Genomic DNA, 23813 nt, shown 5'->3' with positions numbered 1-23813 from the left:
TTTTCATAAAATTTATTATTTTTCTCTCAAGTTATAGATGTTGCAGAATAATTATTGCTGAAATTAAGAATAGTAAAAAGGAGGATAAGGAATAAAATATATACAATTGCTAAACAAAAATATGCAAGATTATTTTCGGCAAGTTTATAAACGTAGAATGATAGACAATGATTTTATTTTATCTAATTCTTACAAAGTTATTACAAACTTATATTATTTGTAAGTTTATTTTTTTCTGAATTTGTATATCTGATTTTGTGCACTCTATTAAACAATATATATGTTTAAAAGAGACCCATGATTAAACAGAAATCTTCCAGATTTCATTTGTAAGAACCTTGTTTAACAATATCAAAAAATTTCAAACAGAAAAAATATTTAAAATGAAATAAGCCAGTGTTTTAGCTTAAACAAGTGTGGTACACAGATAAGGGAAAGAAATGAAAGGAAAAATAGGAGAAAAAATTACAATGTAAATTATTTTATTTTATGCATTATTCACTGTGCACTAAAAAAAATACATAAAAACTTACTCTAAAATGGTCACTAAATTTTTTTCCAACAAAACCTTGCAAGTTTCTTCAATTTCTGCTGAATAAGAAGAGTCAAATAGAGTATCATCAAAAGTTAAGCCTATTTTCTAAAATAAAGTATGCATTTGCAAAACATTATTTTTTGAATATTTACAAAACATAAAATACAGTGCACAAGAAAAATAAAATATGAAGAGCCAAATATAACTAAAGAGATGAATAGAAAGGAATATTTAACTTTTTAGTTCAACTACTTTTCAGGAGGGAAAAAGTTTTAGAAACTTATTAATAATTGGAATAAGGACACTTAATAGAAAGAATGACATTTAACAAATTTTATTGAAAATTTCAAGGCAAGATGATTTTTTATTTCTTATATCAGAATCAGAAATAACAAAGTATTTCAAGAACATAGATATAACAATTAATCCAGTTTTAATCCAGTAATATAAATCCATATACTTATAATAAAGCTCATTGTGTGTGTGTGTGTGTTGGCGCTCTACAGGCCAGGTCATTTGACATACAGCTATCAAATTTGGTACATGTATACCTTAGAGGTCGAGAATGTGCACCTGGGGTCCCTTTTTTTGAAATTTTATTTATTAATTAAAAACTAACTTTCCCGGCAAAAAAATCTTCCATTTTCGCCACCGCCAAATGAGTAAGGCTTCAGTTTTTTTTTTTCTCCCAACAGTAATGAGGCTAGGGTTAACATTTTTCGGCCGATTATTTCAAACGATTCTGTTAATTTTCTTAATGTTTGATGCATTTAAAATTAAACATTGTTAATTAATCGATCCTTCAGATTCATTCTGAAGTACTTTTGAATTAAAATAAAGCAGAATAAAGGAAATTAAAAATTTCTAATCAGCATAGCATTACCCCAACTGGCGTAGAAAAAAAAAATCATGTATTTGCGTTATGTAACTGGAGTTGAAAATTCACGCATGTGCATTGTGTTCTGAATTCCGCAATGTGTTGACAATTATTATCAACGGATGCGGACTGGATTTAAATTTTTTTTAGGTTCGTTGTATGCTTTTGTAATTAAAATGTATTTATGTTAGTTATATATTTTTTGTATATGCTTATAGTTTTAAGACCATCGTCTTTTAAGTAGTTTTTTTTAACCTGTTTTCAACCGATTATTTCAAACGATTCGTTTTATTTTTTTTTTAGTGTTTGATGCATTTAAAATTAAATATTGTTAATTAATCAATCTGGTCATGATGAATCTGAGAAAATTTTGTTGACAAATTTTTGAAACATTACATAAATTAAGAAAGATATTCTTTAGTGCCCATAAAGTTTAAACGTTGAGTGACTGTTTTCAATAATCATATTACAAAAAAAAAAAAAAAAAAAAAAAAAAAAAACTTTGCTTCAGTAAAAAATATTATTATATTAATTGCAGATTAATCCTTTCCACTTTAATTTATAGTATAAATTCTACGGGAGCCAACAGAAAATTAGAGAGATACATATTACGTTATAACTGAGGGCGTTTATAATATTATGAGTAAATTATATGATAATCAAAATTTGAAGTTTTAAAATATTTTGATGAAGCTATTAAAGTAGGAATTGCATAAAATATTTAATTATTAAAATTTTAACGAACATTAAGATTGGCGAACCGGCTGGTCGCTAAAGGCGGCTAGTATACAAATAAAACTAAGGAATAAAATAAGTAAAAATACTAGTTTCTACTTCTAATTCAAGCAAGATTTAATTCAGTGGTGGTTCTTCTATTTCTTTCCATATAATCACTTACAAATTTATTTACTTTTTAAAATTATTATTTTGAAAGTTTGACAATTGACAGAAATTAGAAAAAAAAATGCTGAAACTATTGCTTGAACTATTGAATACAAATAAGCAACAAAAAGTCTTTTTTTTTTTTTTTAATACAAGTTTTCTAGTATGCTTGAAACAAATTCCAGAATGAAAAAGGGATAGAAAATAATATTAATTTAAAGGGGAGTGATAAAAAGTACAGTTATGAAGCTACAAACAGACTTTCATACACAGTCAGTCTTGCTAACCATGTCAAGAGACAGTTATCTGCCATTGAGAGTTTTAAATCCAATAAATTGTTAAAATTTTCTAATTGTTATTATAGGCATTAATATTTATTTCTATATTTTACAAATATCCCTGCACAAGGGGAAAAAAAAACATATTTAAATACATTTTTTTTTTACAAATTTGTTTAATGTTTATTTTGAAATCATTTATTTTCATACTTGAAAAATATTTTACAATCACTGGAAATTTTTTGCATTCTGGCCCTTTTATGGAGTTGGATAGTCCTGCCTAGCAGCAATTTGAACTGTGATTTTCTTTTACATATTTCAATGAAAAATATTAGAAAAGAAATAATGTCCACAGAAACATGCACTAATGGATCTTTCTAAACAAAAATAAGACCAAGTCTTAATTTTTAAACACTGCACATGAAAAGATAATGCACATTTATTTATTTATATTGTTTTGGGCATAAGAATACATTAATTTAAAAATGCGAAGAGCAAAACAATTATCAATTATTCAGTAAATAAAGAAATTTGGTATAGATTCTATTTATTAACTGATCACTAATCCTTCCCACTATACTTTAAAACATATCATATGATAACAAATTATTGTCTATAAAAAAAGGATCAAATGGAGACAACATACTTCATAAATAGAAGTATAATGTTTCATATATAGATCTTTCAGGCCATTCCATTCAGAAACAAGATCTTTATCATCTGTAATTGAAAAATATATTAATATTGCATTAAATCGAAAAAAAAAAAAATCATGCTCTATTAGGCGTAATTCTTAGAAACAAATACCTTTTCTCATTTTCTCAAAATAACTTTTCACGTTATTTTTAAAATTTATATCATTTTCAAATTGCAACTTTGCAGATCTTGATATCTAAGAATAAGGTAAAAATTTTTGAATTATGATATAATTTAATCTTTAGATAAATGTGATAAATTATAAATTTAAGCAAATACTTTTTGATACTCATCCATTCTGTGATGAATAACCAAATGATATATGAAAAATTAATACATATATGTAAAGAGAAAAAGCATTTTCAAAATCTATATTACCTTAAATAGTTGGTCCGCTTTTACATCATCTGAATGTTCTTTTTCATTCAATTCATGAAATTTGAGTAATGTTGCAGCTAAAAAAAATTTAGGCATATGCTAAAAGATATCAAATTACGATATAAATTGATATAAAAGATATCAAACTTATGGAAATTAATTAAAATATAAACTCGAGTATGTAAACAAATTGAGATAATAATTCTTTTGAATAACCAAATACTCAATGAATAAAAATTAAATTTAATTCACAGTTTTTCTTTCAACAAAGTTTTCCAAAACTATTTTATTTGAAATCGTTATTAATAGTGAAAATGAGTGTTTGTCTGTGCATGCATAGTAATTTGTAGAAAAAAAAGAAAAAAAAAAAACTGTTTGATTTAAAACATTTTAAGCATATTTCAAAATATATTTCTTTGATGAAGCGAAACTCAACTTGTTTCCATTGCTGCTATTAATATTTCCTCCTTTTTTTTATTGTTGAAGATTTGCCCCCCCCCCTTCCCCAGATTGAGAGGGTTCAGTATAAAATATGCTTTTAAATAATTTTTTTTTTGAAATCTTTTTGTATATATAATTAAGATTTAACTTTAGAATTAGGCAAGAAAAAAAAATTGTAGTCCAATCTTTAAACACTGCTGTTCTTTCTTAATACATAATTGGACAATATGGTAGAAAATTAGGGAAGTGTATAATACATTGAATGACATACAGTTTTTAAAATAGTATGAGCTACAGGCCTATTAAAATTTGAAATTTAAAAACATTTTGTTGAGGAAACCAGTAAAAGTATTTGAAATAAAATATTTAATTGAAATTTTTAGTAACAAATAATCTTGATGAACCAACTAGTGGTTGGTAGAGATGCTTAGTAAAGTAATAAATCCACAAGTACTATCATGTCTCGCAATTGAAAAAAAAAAAAAAAAATGTTTTTAAGCTATCACATTTTTTTTAACATGAGTTTATGAAAAATGCTGTTTCTTATGCATTTTCCCACTGCTTCTTTAAAGCTTTTCTTTATCACATATGAATAATTTCTTCACTTAACAAAATTTAACACATTCACAAAGTCTTTTTCTCCCCCCCCCCCCAATGAAAAAGCATGGCATTTGCTCACTTTGTTACTGGAATAAGAATGGAAGTACCTCCAGAGAAACAAAAGCAGTTATAATGTCAACATTGACATCCTTTATTGATGAATTCGTCTAACTTTATTAAAAAAATGAAAAATAGTTTATTTTTTCATATAACTACAATTAATAAATGTCTTGGTTGATATAAGCTCAGATGATCAAGGTCTATTGTAATTCAAAATTAATTTTAATTCAACTAGAAATTTAAAAAACAGTATGAGATAAAATAAGGATAAATGAATCGATATAAATTTAAAGTCTCTTTAAACAATATTACCTGATTCTAAACCCCAATCTCCAATATGAGCAATCTTGATAACATCATGACCGGCAACTTTATTAATATTTGCTATAAAATTGCTATGAATCCCAGATTTAAAATGTGACATTTTAAATATTTCTCCAATTTTTGGTGACCTATATATAGAAAAAAACAACCAATTGAAGTTAAATTTAAGAATATTTTGTTATGAGTGACAGTTTAAAATAGGCCACAAAAAGATAGAGGCAATCACACTACTGGTGAATAATATAATAAAAACATATGTTTTGCATTATAAAAAAAGTTTGATGAAATTAACTTTCACTTCAAAAATTTATTACACAAAATACTGGTACTACAGACAAATTCTGTTCTAATATATAATTGTTATGGTCTTTGTAAATAGAAGAATCATATTCAAGACAGTATATGGCAGTTTCAATGATATGTTTAGCTACTCCCCCCCCCTTTCAATTTAAAAACAGGAAAGCTAGTAGTTAAAGTGAAACTGAAATATTTTTAAGGGGGGGGGGAAGAACTAAATTTAGAAATATTTGTAACAACCAAATTTAAATAGCTATGGTACATGTGAAACTAAATTAATTGGGTAAATAAGAAAATTAAACTAAAATTAAAGACATATGATAAAATTAAGTTATAAGATATAGAATGTTTAAGGAATAGTTATGCTTATAAAAGTACTTATCACCTTATGATTAATTATTTTGCAGCTAAATGCAGTACCTGAATCTTTATTTTGATATCATGTACCGAATATTTTCTTATTCTTTCTGTAATAAACAGTATTCTTCTGTACACAGATATTTAGTATATATATTTAAAAAATTATTTTATTTGTTATATATATATATATGCAACTAAGTTTTGCAGATGAGTCACTGAAACAAATACAAATTTGGAATTAATTTCAATTTATTTTTCTGTGGGAGGGCATGGGTTTTACGCAGGGGAGACTGCAAAATACATCTGTTAACATCAGGACATAACAGAAAAGTGTCCGAAATTTCTTCCTTAGTGCTTTTTCTAAGAAATTCTTATAAGGATTCCTTTGACATTTCGATTGATGTGTCGATTCAGGAAAGGGAATCTTAGGAAGTTATGCTCTGGGCATTAGGGATATTTATTCTTTCACTTGAAGCATGAGAATTATAAAATCAGTAATTTTTTTTAGGTTGTGTGCCAAAAATAATTTAATAAAAGAGATTTGGATCAGGAAATAAGAGAAATTTATAATAAAGTAATATGGGCAAATTTAAGAAAAAAAGGGGAGGATTAATTGATTTAAATTAGATTAAGAGATATTATTACATATATTTAAAATATCATTGCTCCTTCACCAATCACTGTCAAATGATTTAAAAAAAAAACCATGGCTGATTGTGGTGTTAAAATTGCACTACTGATATTTTTGTAAGAAATGGAAAAATTGGTAATAAATACTGGATTACTTCTTTATATAATTAATTTCTCATATAATTTCTATTTTCAAATTATTTTTTGTAAACATTGTATCTTTGCTTCATTTTAATCTTATTATGAGTATCTTTGAAATACTTCGAAGCAGCCAATTAAAGTACACTTTTAAAAATATATCATAAAATATTTAGTAAGTGGACTATTATGAAAGGAATTACAGTACACTCCCGATTATCCACAGAATTGGGTGGCGCGGCTGCTGCGGATAAGAAAAATCGTGGATAATCCGAAAAAAGATAAAAACGGGTATAGCAAAAGAGAAAACAGCCATTCCAACTTTGAAAAATCGCTTTATGTACAATAAAACATAAAATAAAGAGCAGGAAATGTTTAACTAACCCTTAATATTTTAGTATATCACTCAAAACTAACCTAAAATGCATTTTGTTAATGAAAACAGAAAAGTGCTTTGTACTTACGAGAGGCGTCAGGGATACACAGAAAAATTAATACATATGTACTGTTTTAATACTGTAATGTATTATGTAATTACAAAAGCATAATTGTAAAACTGCACCTTTTTGAAGAAATCAGTCAAAAAAAAAAAAAAACTTTGTGCAGCAGGCGCGGATAATCAGGAGTCTACTGTAATTGTAAAATGACCATTTTGATAAAGGACACAACATATGAAACATTACTAAAATTAATGTATTATAACTTTTATTAAGGCAGGAGAGTAAAAATCACTAAAGGCAGAGAATTATACACACATTAATTAAGTACTGTAAAAGGAAATTAGTAAATACGCTTTTAGACGGAAACAAATAGGATAAAAAGCATTTCATTTTTATACTTTAATAATAATATTTTTAATGTTGGAAATTTAAAATGAATTTGTTCCATTGACATAAACTTATGGAAAAAATTATTTATCCATGAGCAGAAAATGCACGTTAAACAATTATAACTATATTACCAAATTTGTTCTTTCTTGGTCTTTTACAAACAAGCTATTCTTATCCTTAAGGAAAAAGGTTAAGCACGTAGATTATTAGTATTTGATTAATATATTTTGATACTCTATATTATAGTACTCCATAGTGTTACACAAATTATCATTACTTTACTAAATTGCAAAAAATATTTACATAAGTGAAGTTGAAATAATTGACTAGCAAGACACATAGTGAAATAAACATAATTCAATGGTTTCCTACACAGATATTAAATTTGAAGATGTTATGATAAACAACATGTTCATTAGCAAAACTTACCAACATTCAATGAGTACTTTTTTAGGTGAAATATCTTGGAAAAGGCAACTACTTTTGGCTATTATCTCATCATTAGCACAAATATCAGTCAAAATGATCTGAAATAAAAGAAATTATTAAATAAACAACTGTAAAAACAAATGCATTACCATTAAAAAGAAACAAATTTAAATAGTTTTAATCTTAAATTATGTCTATAAACAATTGAATTATTTTTAAGAATTAGGCAATTATTTTGACCTTATAACAGATCTTGTAAATCAAACTTGGATTATTTTTTTTATAGTTTAATATGAGAATAATTTCTTAGCATTATATTTATAATAATGTTTTAAAATATTTTTAACATCTTTAGCTAAATGCAGCCAATTTAAACTTGAATAATGTTCCGAACAACATATGTGCTTAAATTAATTTTCAAAAAATTAATCAGAAAGCAGCCATACTAAATTTTGTTAGCCAAATATTTTAATTGTGTTAGAATTATCCAACCTTTGTCTAGGAACTTTTCTGTTTACAAAACTGTATAACATAGATAGCAGGCCTGTTTCAACTTTTTGTATACAAAGAAAAAATACTGAAACAGAACTTGAGTATCATATTTGATAAATCTTTCACCAGTTTAAAAAAATTCATTAAAACACAAATGAAATTGCACTTTGGTCAGTGATTATAATAACTTAGAAACAGAACAAGTTAAATAAATAAATTAGCACATGATCTCTTACTAAATTTTAGATGAAATCCCTCACAGAACATTCTGTCAGACTAGGAACATGTGAACGTGAAAATTCAAAGATACAAAGACATTGTTACAGAAATCCTCACCTGATTCTTCTAAGAATGTTTTACATATATATATGTATATAAAGATGGTGTTGTTACTTTACCTCCATTTCCTATATACACCTCATAAGAATTAAATTAAGGTTTTCTAGAATAAATGAATAAATTTTATTCATTCCAACATAATTTTGATAATAATTTAAAATTTATAAAGACATTCTTTCATAAAACACTAATTTCGAAAAGAGAAATGAAACTGCATTTGTGTGATAAAATTATGTCATAATGATAATTACCTTAGAGAATACATATTTATCTACAGTAAATACGACACTAAGTGGCTGCTGACAAAGAGCTATATCAACAAATCCTTCAGCAGTTGGAAGGCCCTGAAAATATTTATTAGTGATTTTAAGAAACAAATTCAATGTTAAGATAACTAAATGCAAATATTTTTAAATATAAAAATATTATACAGGGTACATATATTTATCACTAAATTATTAAATTGTATTAAAAAGTACGAGGAAATATTTTCTAATAGTAGATACTTATAGTTAGTGGAACTTTATTATTGAGCACAAAAGTGAACAAGAGGAGAAATGAACTGAATTTTAAATTTCTTTTTAAAAAAATCCTCAACACAAATTCTTAATTCAAATAAATATAAGCCTTGGTGTAGAATTGGAAAGGAGAATAGCTCCACAGTAATATTCAGAAAACGTGAAAGCAAAATTAGAAAAATAATAAGACAACCTTTGACAAAACATCAAAATGTGTCATAAAATATGCAAAGTAGAGATACAAAATACCTGATTTCTTAATAGTTTAACAACTTCATTAGGACTTCTTAGACTATTTATTTCAGGCAAGGCATTTGTCAAGGGTTTCCAAGGAAGAAAAAGTTGAGGTTGTTCACTAGAAATACATATATTTCAATAACTTTAGTAAACTTTAACCATAGTTCAGATACTTTACAAAGCTGATTCACTTAACATAAGAAAAAGACAACAAAAAGAACAGTTGTAAGGACGGATGCTTATAATTAAGGAATATTAGGAATGATCTATCTCAAAAAGCTTGTTGAAGATTCTACAAGCAAGTTATGATGACAACAAGAATCAATTAAATCACCCAGAGTATGCGCATTTTACTCATGGGTTTATAGAAGACATTACACACATTTGCTACATCTCCTTTAAAAAAGTATCTGCCTTTATGGGGAAAAAAAAAAAAGGTACTTTACCTTTAGCCGGGCGCAAATGGCGCTAATGTGAACCAAACAAGAGCCAAATCGCCAAGCATAAGCAAATATGGCCGTACATTATTTGGCGATTTTTTGCTTGCGCCCGGCTAACGGAAAAGTACCAAAAAAAGTTCAGGCTGGAGAATCTGGCTGTATATATATCCAAGATATAAGGAAATGCAAAAATAGTACACATGTACTAGTTATAATGCAATATGATTTTAAGGAGTGGAAAAAGCAAGGGAAGGAAGCCACAATTTAATATTATTTGAAATAATAGCACAATAAAGAATTGTGATATTTTACATCAAAAAAAAAAAAAAAGATGCATCTTTATTTATCATCTAAAATTTAGCAAGACAAAATTTATGCATTAAGAGCAAAGGGGGGGGGGGGCGAGTGGGATATATCCTCTTTAATTATAAGTCATACAAAATCAAGGACTTGGGTGAAATAAAACACAAAGCTTTTCTTTTTTTTCCATCATGATATACCAATCATTTAATGATAACTTAACACACACACACACATAAAAAAACCCATTACAAAGCAAAATTACTTTTTTTATTTATTTATTCATTTTTGACAATTCATGTATTTAAGCATCAATTTCTCCAGAATTTTCAGCTATCAGTTTCATGGAGCTAATCCTTAATAAATAAGATATGATATTTTTGTATGGTCTTTCATTTTTTTTAGCTATTTCACCTTCAGTGAACATATGTGAAAATATTTCTGATATATCACTGAATGCATTAAAGGGAGAATCTGACGTAATAAGTTTAAATGCCCATAAAAATTCAATTTTAAATTATTGTTCTTGAACTAAAAAGTTCGAAATCGGCTTATTTTCAGATATTCAATTTGAAATTTTTGGTCTTGATATATCACCTTCTCCTTCATGCTATTAAATACAAAGTCTAATATTAATTATGATTTTTCTGAACTGATATGCAATTTTGTTTTTCTTTTTTGACATGACTAATAAGTGCTTGTTTCTCCATACTACTTGGGCTTATTAATTTCTTACAAAGTAAAATGTACACAACAAATGGATTTTGCAGGACATCTCGAGCCCTTCCAACAAAATCAGATTTTGTTATCCGTCCAATTTGTATTAAATATGGATTTTGAGCAGTTAATTATTTTTAAAAAATTCTCCAATCTACTCTAAATAAGTTCACAATTTCTTAAATGATAAAAGATTCAATAAACTCATATGTGAGTGACTAACATAAGGTGACCATTCGTACTGATTTTACCAGTACAGTACTGGTTTTCAGGGCATAAGTCCTGGTTAGTCATTAAACAAAACCAGTACACGAAAAGTACTGGTTTTAGATCTTATCTTATGGGGAATAAAACAAGTCTCACAAATCAAAACAGTCTGATCTACACAGAACTGACTAATATACACAGAAAAAACAGGGGTGAGAGATGACTACAATCTTTTATTTTTGTAATCTTTACAGATTGGCATTTTTTAGATGGAAAAAAAAATAACTAAGTAACTTAAAATTCCCTGTTTTTATGAAAATTTTCAAATTTTTCCTCAGTTTTTTTAGTTGATTTTAAAATTACCTGTGTTTTTTCAGGTTCTCCCAGTGGTGTGGCACCCCTGATCAATGATAGAGTAGTCAGCTATTAAACTGTCACAGAAAATCCTACAGCAGAGTTCTCAAACTGTGGGCTGTGACAAGTTCAGGAATAAATATTTATTTTTCCACAATTTGCAAAAATGCAATATGGATTTAAAATCTTTATCAAGGTACAAAAAGCCACGAACAAAAATATGCAAACAAGATCTCATGTGAACTGATAGGAAATGAAGAAACCAAATAAATGACCCTTTACTGTGTGGAAGATGAATACAAAGAATCAGCTTTTTCCACATGAAACACTAACTGTGTTACCTGTTGCTTCAATCTGCAGCTTTTCTTAAAGCTACATTTTCATATAATACCTCAGACCCTGCCCACCTAATCAGAAACTCCTTTTAGCTCTTCTGCACAATTCAGTTTTTGTATATGCATTTATTTCAAAGAAGACAATTATCATCTGTGCAAACATTTATTAAATTTAATGATAAATGTGATTCTTTTCTTCACTTACGTTTCCTTTTTGGTATACAAAATTTCTTTCGTTTATTTTTTGTATGCCCTTCCTCCCAAGAAAGAGAATTGTCATAAACTGAGTTCCTAAAACTTAAGTAGCAATGCTTAAAAGACTTGGGGGATGGAAACCATGTAAGAATTATGACAATTAGTTCTAAGTAAAATAGTTTTTCTAAGTATGTTTGAAAGATTTTGAAAACTGAGTAATTGGACTCACCTTTCAATTATCAACAGAGAAATAAAGATAGACAAAAATTACCTTTAATGTATATTTTATTTCTTATTTGCAAGAGTTAAAAAATATAGAATAACGATTATTCAAATCCAAACAATTTTTTTTTATGTATGTGTGTGATATCCATTAATGTCATGCACATTTATTTAAAATCTTATATTTTTAGAAAGGTGCATATGTACTTACAAATTTAAAATTATTTATCATTTTGATTAAATAAATATTTTCAGTCAGTTAAACATTTATTATTTCTAATTAATTTGCACTGTTTGGGGACCTACTTTATTTAACAATAAAAATATTAAGGTCATCTGAATTTTAGAACAAATACTTTGAGCACAATTTCTTAAATTGCATTTTATGACCCTGTGTTGAATCATAATCCCTATTTTAATTCGTTTTTATTTATTTATCATCAATTGACACCTAATGCATATTTTTTTTTTTTTTCAATTTCAGGATTCTCCCAATTTTTTTTTTTAACGAAATTAGTCGTAATATTCCTTTTCTTACCTGAAAACGAAATGAAAGAAGGCTTTTAAAGTTCAATTGTAAAAGATGACGAATTAAATGGAAATGAACAGACGTACTAACCTCTTGAATTTATTGACTCTTACGAATGATGAAATCGCACTTGGATTAATACACTTCTCGAATGGAGCAGATTCACTTAATAAAGGAATCACCTAGGGAAAAAGTATAGTAACTAAACATTTCAGTGATATTTTTTAATGTTAAAAATATGAATTATTTTGTCAGAAGTAGGTTAAAAAAGGGCATTTTACTATTCTTTTTTTTAAAAAGGAAACTATAAAATTCTGTAATAAAACATTTAGAACACAAAATACCTTATTCGCGATACGCCATCGAAAAAATGATGCCATATTAGATTTTTAAAAAAAAACCGAGAACGTAAAGAAAACATTAACGAAAAAATAAATTTTGTTTAAATGAATTTTTCTGCTTTTTATTCTGAAAGGTCATCGGAACACGCTTATCAAATAACTGCAGCAGAACACGGTATACACATGGAGAGCGCCATTATTTCAAACTATTTTTGTTTACTGACAGAGATGTTCTTCTATCTGTTGAGTTGTTCTTAGCCTATCGAAAACTATAATAATTTACAAGTACTTTTGATTAACTTCCTCCTCCTAATAGCACATGAACTGAATTTTTTTTTTCTTTTTTTCATCCCCCTTCTCTCTTTTTTCTTGAAAAAGCTCTCCCTTGAAATATCTCTATCCAGTGAGTACAAGTTTGGATCTTACTCAAGGAAAATCGTCTGTATTCGCCAACACGGAACGCGATTTAACTATAATTTGTAAGTTAAATATTTCTCATGCGAAAAGAGTGAGAGGAAAACGTCGCCTATTTCATGACTTCCTAAAGAAAACTTGTTATAACACATGTTTATTCTTTTTTGGAAATTTCAAAGAGAATATTGCTTAGTGAAAAAATGTAATTGTAAACGAAATTGCATATCTAAAATTTGTCTCCATGTACAAATGTAGATTTTTTTAAATTTTTATTATTATTATTTTGCCTCAAGGTTAACCCCTCCTCATGCAATGACGAGTCTGATTCACGCATCGGATTACTGAATTTTTAATTATTAATTAAGAAAAAGTATTAAGTAACGTAAAATGAAAGAATAATTTTTAAAAAAGTTTTAATATCCCTATTGTTCTTATATTATTGTAGGAATTAAATGTAATATAAATATCCCTAATAGATTGTGTCATCTAATTAGGACGTTAAATAAATTTCATTGATGAAGGGCTTAATATTGCGTGTACAAAATAACTTTTAAACTGGAAAACAAGTGTAGTGAATAGCTTATAAGCCAGTTAACAGCTACGCTGCACTAGGAATCGTTTTGGTATTGTGGTCATTTTACTCGACTGCGAACCACAAGGTCTTAGATTCTATCCTCGCCCATCACAATTCACTACATTGGTGACCCGGACGTGATCGGCCAACCTTCATACAGTGTCGTGGCGCTATCTACCCACAGCAAACCAAAGCCGTCAGACTCACTTGACGCAGCAACCCAAAGTCGCCAGATTCACTTGACGCAGCAACACAAAAAGGCCGCAGCAACCCAATGTCTTCAGACTCACTTGACACAGCAACCACACACGCTCGCCATAACGCTTGGCGCTACTCAAATGGGTACAGACACATTCGATTCAACAGTTATTATATCACCACTCAACAGCCATATCGTTCGACTCACTGGAGGGAGAGAGAGTCGATAGTGAAAGCTTATAAGCCAGTTAACAGCTAAGCTGCACGAACAAATGCTTTCGTATTGTGGTCATGTTACTGGGCTGTCAACCACAAGTTCCCAGGTTCTATCCTCACACGTACAAATCCGCCACATAAGCTTTTGAAGAAATTCCTTGATATGTTTCGCAAACCCAATGTCTCAGAATTTTATTGATTAAACATTGAGGTGTAGATGTTTTAGATTTTTTTTTAATATGCACTTGCTATTAATTTATAGAATAGGAAAGATTCCGTCCCATTCAACAAGAAAAACGACATTACCGCATCATTCCCTAAAACTGCAAAGCTCAAGTCATACGCCCATCGAAATGTTAGATAGTAATTTGACTTGCTTTCATTTTTTATCTCATATTTGCAGTGCTTCTTTTCTTTGTAAAGATCAGAAAACAGCGAAAGCCAAATCTTTTAAAAATTTCATTGAATATCAAAATGAGAAAGAGAAAGAATGACAACGGAAATGTTGGATCCCTACTTAACTCTTTAACCCTGAATATAATTGTTTCTAGAGCAGAGAATATATTGAATTTTATCAGTTTCAGTTTATCTTCAAACTACTTTACTTTTCCTTATTGCTTTATCTTATCTACTTTATCTTTAACATCTACTTTATGTTGTCCTCTCCCTCCATACCGGAAAAGAGTGACCAAGTGTGTGTGTAGCATTCGAATCTGTTTTTAGCGTTGCTCACTTCAAACTGTCTCTAATAATAACTTTTTTCAGAACTCTCTCTGCCCAAAATTTTGGGCTCTCCAAACAACAACGGGAATTATTGAATTCTTATCTACTTGACATACTTAATTCTATAGGATCTTTAAGAAAATTTGTCATTGGAAAAAAAAATATTTCTTTTTCGAAAAATGATTAGCTTTTTATATCTTGGACTTTGTGTTGGCGCTCTTTATATAAGTTGAATAAAAGAATACTTAAATAAAAAATTATAACTAAACGAAGTGAATTTTTGAAATTATCATTCTGGAATGAATTCATTCAAAAAACAAGAAAACCTTTCTTAAATTCGAACTCGTTTGCCTACATCTTATAAATATGAGAGGAAAGGTTACATTACAGATTTTATTAGAACTATTGTGAGCGTGAATGCTCTCAAAAATAAGTTCTTTTTCTACTTTCTTTCTATTATGGGGTTTTTCTTTCTTTTCAATGTGATGCTTTGCTTTCTTTTCAAAATCTTTTATTTTCAATGTGATAAAAATGGATATTCTCTCAAAATTTTTTTTATTAAACATCATTTTAACAATACATGTTTATCCATATGTCATTAAATAATAAAGTTTGAATATTGGAATAATAATGTTTTTATGGTAAAGTAATTCACATTTTACTTATAATAGTGAATATATCCAAATGATTTTAGAATGAACTTATTAAAAGCATTTAGTGCACTTTTGTATAAATTTTTAAATGTGTATAACAATCTGCAATAAAATATATATACTCACTTTTTATTGACAAATTGCAGTCTTTAATATATTATATTAGTGAAAAAATTCAAATAAAATAAATTAAATCGTAAAAAAATTTGAAAAGTGAGAAAATTGTAAATAAACAAAATCGCCAATTTAACATTTTATTTTAATTATCTTTGTTTTTACAAAATTGGCTTTACATTACATTATGTTGGCCATTACATTATAAGAAAATACAATATCATAAATTATAAAATCTGAAAATTTATTTCTTTATAACTTATTGCTGCGAAAATATACTGTACAAATAAAATATTGCTTCTTTTTTTTAAGTGCTCAATAAAATTTGAATTGGAAAAATCATCTGCTAGGCGCCCATGCATTTGTTGCATTATCCGAAAGGCCTTTCTTTTTTAAAACTGGAATACATTTCCCCTAGCAATTTAACTACAAGTGATCAAAGCAATCTATAAATGTAATAATACACACAAATTTTCATCTTTCATGATTGATTTCTTATACGACTGACTAAAAACAGTCGGCAAAACCCAACAAAGTGCGACATCAGATTCACCTTGATTCTATATCGGCTATTCTGACAAATATAATTCAAACTAGATGCTGAATGGATGACAACAGGATCATATACAGTCGCTACAAGCTAAACTCGGACACCATAGGAAAAAAGAAATTTGTTCTACCAAAATATTTTAATTACAATGAATAAAAAAAAGGCGAAAAGTTTTTTTTTTAAACAGAGAATTATTGTACAGTTAAAAAAACCAAATAGCGCCAATTCAAAAATTATAATTAACAATTTAAACATAAAAGTAAAATTTGTGATAAAGAACCAAACTCGAACATCCCACAATTTAGTACGAAATAATTGCAACCGTGGGTAAAAATTACTGCCAATTTTATGATCAATATTGTAATTGTTCTAGGGAATTTCTTTATAGTACGATTTTCATTTAAGACTTAAATTCGCAAGGACTTTTAAAATCTTCTTATCTGTCCGAGTTTGAATTGTGCATTATTTTTTTGGCAAAATTTGTGGTTAAAATGAATTAATTTATAATTTTTGTTATTTGTATTTATAATTGCAATAAATATACTATTGAAAATTCATTTAACTGTCTTCCTTATCATTTTTAGTTTAAAAATTTTGATTGTATTAGTATCTTTTCTTTGCTGTCCAAGTTTGGCTTGTAGCGACTGTATCCGGCATTCTGCAGACTTAACTGTTTCCAAAGTGTCATCAAATTCGGAAATAATTTGGATTTTTCAATTGTTTACCTGGTAATATCTTTAAGAGAGAATCTCAATTATCAGTGTCTTTGATATTCCGCTTTCTACACTTTTTTTCGAAACAGTGAAGATTTTTGCCGACAAGGTGAGGGGATAAATAGTATTGACAAGGGGATAATTGCCCTTCTTGCCCTTTATTATCACCGCTCCTACTATTTGATCAGCTGTTTGAGTACAAGTGAATATGAAAACTATAGCGAAAAGAGCTAGATGGGTAAAATTTGCTTTATAGGTTTAGCAGCTTAAATATAGATCCATATCAATCTTGAACTAAATTCATCGAGATATTGAGCATCTGTTTGTTTGAATTTTCATACGAAAGTGAACGTGACCATTCAAAAATGCAAAGACTAAGATGCACGAAATTTGGTACACAGTTTTTATCTTTAAAATGCAGATTCCTGTCAAACTTTGAATCAAATTCAAGAAAGAGATTTTAGTTTGGGCGCTTACAAACATTTAAGAGCAATGTCTTAGAAAAAAAAATTGGTATGTGATTTTGTTTGTAAAATTGAATTTAGTGTCAAATTTTATTTTTAGTCGGTCGATGAAAAGATGTCCAAAATGCATGCCCGTTTCTCTCCACTATTAAATTTGGTATTTGAAACCATCTATATAGAGATTAAATTAAAATTGATAAAACATATTGGATTTTGAAAATTGGAGGGGTGGGTGACCTCATAATTTGCATTTCCTACGGGGCTTTAGAAGACTTAATATGGCTTGCTGTAACCAAACATTGTAGAAATTTTTGTCATCTGTGAGAAATTTAAGATTCAACGTGAATCATTTTAAACTGTTCGTTTATATGAGCTTTGGTTTTCAAACGAGAGAAAATTTCTAGTTTTCAATATATTGTCGCATCGAAAAGAGGTAGTGGACGCTCCACGGCCGAATGGTCATAGCACTGATCTCATAATAAATAGATCGTAAGTTCGAATCCCCTTAGAGACAATGCGATTCACAGTCTGTGTAGATATTTAGTTCTTTGATTTTATGTTTTCCTTTATTTCATGTTCCAGAAGAATCTGGACCTTTCTTTAGTTTACCAGACAAGTGTTCTGGACTTTTCTTACTTTCTCCAGAAAAGTACTCTGGAACTTTCCCTGCTAGTATAAAAGCAGAAGATCTGTCAGTCACTGTGTTCTCAGTTCAAAGTTGAGTTAATAAATTGGTTTAGCTCTACTTCTTGTGTCCGTCATTGAGTTCCACACTACAGAACCTACGTGGCAATATTATGAATTTATTTGCTTTGAAATCTAAAAATTAGAAGCAATGTCATAATTCAAAGAGCTTCACTTAACCTAGGCATTTGATATCCGTTCGGAATTGGTTCCCCGTCACAGTGTTCGAGACATCTACCCTCTTCGGAGACAAAGAGGAGGTTGGATATGCATCTAGAACATGTTGGAACTAGATCCGAAATAAATAACTTATCCAGTAAACGGTTGAAACAGTCAACTTTAAATTCTATAACAAATGATTGGATAAAATGCACTTTATTATTTAGCTGTGAATCCTATGTATGTTGCCATTTAAGGAATGAACTTTGATTTAGAACATTGCATATCTCTTGAAAGGTAACACATATTTCAGTGTTTGGCTATTTTACTTTCGCATCGATTTGGACATTTTAAGGGATATCATCGAACCCTAGAATCCAGCAGAATGAAATATCAAAATTACAGTCAGACGGTCTAAAATATAATTTTATTTTGCTAAGAATCTAAGAATGGCTGTGTCTGGATGTATTTAAATATGCCCAAATCGAATTTTTGTAATCTCTTTAGAATATTCACTTTTTCTTCGATAAAAATCTTATGGCATTTAAAAATTAATAAGTTACAAAAATATTGTTAAAAAATTCATTAATGTTTGTCCAGTTTCTTATAAATAACAACCTGATTAAAAATAAAATTGAAACAACATGGTCTCCTAGTTTGGACTACCAGTAAAAACAATATCGTCGTTTTCAAAGTTTTGTCTGTTTTAAAGCTGATCTGTGATTTGCATGTAAACGGAAGATGCAATAATTGACTTAGGTATTATTTTGCATCTCGAAGGTGTTTTTCAGAATTGTAATTAAAAATTAATCGAAATTTTAATGTTTTTTAACTAAATTCGGTGCAAGGTTTCATAAAAAGGACCCTTTTCATATTATTTTAAAATTAACTAGTGAGAGTAGTACCTCGAAATCTTCTCGGTTAGTTAGCTGCAAACTAATAAAATAATATCCTCCATTCCCTCATAAAATTCGTAATTTTATTTAGTGATTAGTTTTGAGTGTACTTGTGAGCAATTTGTACGCATGCACAAATTTTCATTTTCATACATAGGAAATTCAGAACTTCATTGTATTCTTTAAAAAAAAAAAAGTGCGCGTGTGTATTAACTGTACCCCATTGACGAATAATAATTACGAAATGCAAATGAATCTTGTGTCTTTACTGAAGCTAACGAATTATATTTGGCGGTTAATTGCTGGCACATTTACCAGAAATAGAATATGTATTTTCTATTCCTTTTTGCCTACCGTTTGAAGCCAAAATTTGACATAAAGATATAAATGCGATTGCAAGATCAAATATAAAATTTCATTTATTTAAGTCAAAGCATATTTAAATTATTGCAAGTAATGAGAAAGCACAGACCGACAGACAGTTAAGTTTCTCACAGATTTGATTCCAAATTTGATACACATCTATGCATTTGATGATAAAACTGTGTTCGAAATTTTATCTATTCTATTGTTTTCCTTTTCGTGTTATCATATTCATTAGTACTCAGATAATTGGAGAGACCGGCATCAGACATCTTCTGATTTGCTATCATTTAAAATTTGTTAAAAACTTATAAATTTGATGTTGAGTATATATATATATCAAATCTTGCACCATCTTGAGACATATATCATCTATGTAGCTAGAAGCATTTTTTTTGGTTCTCATGTTCAAAGATTGACAGACATAATTTCTAATGTGTGTTTTTCGGACTCAAATTCGCCAAAATTCCAAGTTCGGATTTTTTTTAACGATAATAATTTTTTCTTGTATACTTCTTAATTGCGTAATTGCTTATATTAGGACATTTTATTATATTTTCGCTGTAATTGACATAGTTAAAAGTAAATTTATAAAAAATATAAAGGAAGAAGAATTAAACTTAAAGCGTTATCATTCCCGATATTCTTTATGAGAGAAGGGATATTTGATCACCTCCTTTAACTTTTTTTATTTTCTCTTATATGTAGTATTGAGAAAGTATAAAATTCCTCTAACAATTTGAACAAGAAACTTTGGCGAATCGTTTTAGATCTCCTTGAGTTCGAAAAATACATTTTTCTCATTATGTCTATCTGTTTGTCCCTCAATCTGTCTGCCTATAAACATTATAACTCAAAAAGACTTTGAGCTAGACGGTTGAAATTTCGTATATAGTCTTTGCAACGGATTTGTAGATATCTTTCAAATTTTGAACGAAATTCATGTTGTTGTTTCTTATGGCACTTGCCATGGACAAGCCCGCTGTTCGAAGACAGCCGAGTTAAGCCTGAGGGGGAGCGTCTCTTGTTTCTATAGTAGCGCCATCTAGGGCCAAGATAATGACTTAGCTACACACACGTCACAACCCACTTTACGGGGCGGACTTCATTCACGCATTTCATTCACTCATCCACAGATCGTAATTTAGACTTGAATCAGAGAACGATCACCCTTGATCCAGTACCCCCAGTGATATTACTCTCGACATGGAGGACTTTGTGACCACGTCAGATTTATACAAGCGTCAGCCACCAAGCACGGGGGGAATCTTCGCCGGCGGGGATCGAACTCGCAACCTAAGGGACGCGAATCCAACGCTCTAAAGAAATTCATTCAGAAGAAGGTGTTCATCCGGCTGTCTGCACATTAGTCAATACAATAACTACAAAAAGAAGAGAGTTAGATAAATAAGAGTTGGTACATACATATTTAACATTTAAAATGTAGATATCTATTAAATTTGAAACCAAATTTGACAAGGAATTAAACGTCTGTCGGTGTTTAATTTTTGATGCATGTAAGTGCTATAATTCAATTTGTGAAATTTAGAACGTGATTTCGAAAATTTGGCGCAATTTAGCCAAAAATGGCATTTGCGCCAGACACCCCCCCCCCCCTCCCCTTTAAAAAACCATTGGTATCTGATTTTATAATCACAATCGTAGTTTTGTGTCAAAATTTGGTTTCAATTTCCTGGGGAAAATGCGCCTAAAACACAAATTCGATTATTGGGTACTAATAACTACATATCAAAGATTAATCGCCAAAGAAAATCGCCAAGAGTCACGGAATAGATGTAGTAAAAAGGCTAAATTCACGAGAATTACTATTCGGCAATGCCATGCAAGGGTGTCATGCGCGATCTTACACAAGGGGGGGGGAGGCAATAGCTTTTTTATTAAAGATTATGTGAGAAAATTTTAAGGAGACTACTCCTGATAGTTCACTTGGGCATGCTATAAGAAAGAGTAAGAGAGCGCCTTTATTCTCAGGCGCTTGTTTTGTCTTTATGTTACGAATTGCATTTTAGGATTTTTTTTATTGATTTTAATTTAATTCTTATAAATAGTTTTAAGTAGGAAATCTTGACAAATTGATGCTGATAAATGCTTAAATGCCGATAGCTTTTTCAAAAATTATTTCCTGTACATGGAATATTAAAAAAAAATGCATAATTGAAATTTAATAACTTTAAAGAAGAAGGAGGGGGGAAAATGACACAACTTTTGTTGAAACACCTAAATAATATTTAGTTTTAATAGATAGGACATTTTTTTATAATTATAAAAATAACATAATGTGATATTTGCAATTGTTTATTATTTAGAAGCGTTGCTAAAATAACGTTTGAAAAAATTGTTTTTTGTTCACCAAAATTAATTTAACCCTTTCTAAGGCATTGGGAAGTATGCTTCCCACCAAATTTATCAATCTTTGTACGAAATTATGTAGGCTGGCATAAGTTCTGACAAATTTTTTTAGAAAGACAGAAACTTATATGCTTCAGTTCTTTATCTCACACAAAATGATTTTTACACAAAATGATGTGTGTTGATTTGATACTTAATTATTTACTAATCAAATTAATTAATTAATCAAATTAAATTTATCTAATAAGCTAAATGAATCCCTTTTCTTATTCTAATTTCAAGCCTAAAAATATTTTAACATAATATGACTAGAAAAAAATGGCCCTTTAAAAGGTTAAACAATACTTGATTTTAATTTGAATTAGTTCGATTGCGTGATTTTTATAATTAAATGAACGCACAAAATTAAGTAACTTTTAAAATACTACGAAAAAAAGTAACGATGACTTTGAGCCTCCTAAAAGGTCCTTCCTTTGAATCTGCCTACTTTGCTTATTTAATAATTCGGTCTATGATAGGATAATACAATACAAGACAGGATAATAGGTAATGCAACGCTAAAGTAAAGCACTTGTATTAATTTATTAAAATTTCCCGCCATTCCAATCAGTGGTTTAAGAAGTATCTTTTCTTTAGGCTATGTCGTAATGGGAAAGTAAATAAACTAATTAACCCTTAACTGGGAACGTGCGGTCTGTGAGACCACTAGAGATGGATTTTTCCGTCACCCCTATTCTGTTCTTAGCTCAATTGAATGGATTAACCCTTTAACTTCCTGTTTTGTGACCTTCAATACACGTGCACTTTTTCACCCGATTTCAGCGGATGCTTCTTAAAATCATTCAGTTATTTTTTTAAGCGCGGTCTCTAAGACTGCACCTCCCTGTTAGTGCACCAGTGATAAACAAGGCTTAGCAGATGGTGCTAAAACTTGGGCCCCGAAATATGATCCAATTTTCTGATCCTATTATGAAGCAGTGCTCCAGACGCTTTTAAATGAAGCAGAAAGTGATTTTAGTGATAAGGATAATTGTACAGAACAGTTTTTCGATGAAAGTTCGCATTCAACTGATTCTGATATGTATGTTCAAACATAATTAATTTTTCTAGTGATAATGTATTTTGAAAAATTTTAAATATATATTAATATACCAAGATATATATTTACAGACTTTTTAGGTTGATTTTTATACTAGTTCTTAGCCTTTATGTTTAAAATGCTCTAGAAAACCGTGCTATGAAAGTCACACATGTCGATAAGAAAGGGCCAATTTTACCCATTGTCATTTTTATTTTTATTTTTCATATAATTGTTGAATTTTATTTTATATCGTCTTCTATATACCTTAGTATACTGTAAAAATAAATATGATTTAAAAAATAAAAAGTAATGTCTTTTTTCCAAGAATATTATTTATTGTAACATGTAATTTGAGAAGAAAATGCATGTTCCAACTCATTTACTTTTTTCAATGATAATATATTTTGAAAAATTTCTAAAACATATTTATATATCAAGAAAAATATCTGCAAAATATATTGGCAGTTTTTTATATTAATACATTCATTAGAAAATTTAATTTGAATGTAAATGAAATGTGGTCTCGTAGACCGCACCTCCCCAGTTAAGTCGTAAAAATTCACCTCCCCAATTAAGGGTTAATTAAGAAAGAGTATACGTTGAAAATCAGATTTCTTCCTTTCGAATTTGAAATCCGCCAACGCCAAATGATGCACATTA

General features: G+C 28.9%; 1 protein-coding gene across 1 annotated transcript in view; it reads right to left on the bottom strand.

Moving 5' to 3' along the window:
- LOC129975859 (probable arginine--tRNA ligase, mitochondrial) overlaps positions 1-13190 on the bottom strand; it is a 32574-nt gene extending 19384 nt beyond the window's left edge. Inside the window, exons 1-10 of the mRNA XM_056089108.1 lie at positions 12985-13190; positions 12731-12822; positions 9354-9459; positions 8838-8930; positions 7756-7853; positions 5060-5199; positions 3647-3723; positions 3380-3464; positions 3219-3292; positions 534-640 (exon numbers count right to left, since the gene is read on the bottom strand). Coding sequence (XP_055945083.1) covers positions 534-640; positions 3219-3292; positions 3380-3464; positions 3647-3723; positions 5060-5199; positions 7756-7853; positions 8838-8930; positions 9354-9459; positions 12731-12822; positions 12985-13020 — 908 coding nt within the window. The 5' untranslated portion in view covers positions 13021-13190. The remainder of the gene's footprint in view (positions 1-533; positions 641-3218; positions 3293-3379; positions 3465-3646; positions 3724-5059; positions 5200-7755; positions 7854-8837; positions 8931-9353; positions 9460-12730; positions 12823-12984) is intronic.
- Between the last annotated feature and the right edge of the window lie 10623 nt (positions 13191-23813).

This window comes from Argiope bruennichi, chromosome 7 (genome assembly GCF_947563725.1).
Source record: "Argiope bruennichi chromosome 7, qqArgBrue1.1, whole genome shotgun sequence".
NCBI classification, from domain to species: Eukaryota; Metazoa; Arthropoda; class Arachnida; order Araneae; family Araneidae; genus Argiope; species Argiope bruennichi.
Note: the sequence above shows the minus strand (reverse complement) of the source record. Positions and strands in the feature narration are given on the sequence as shown.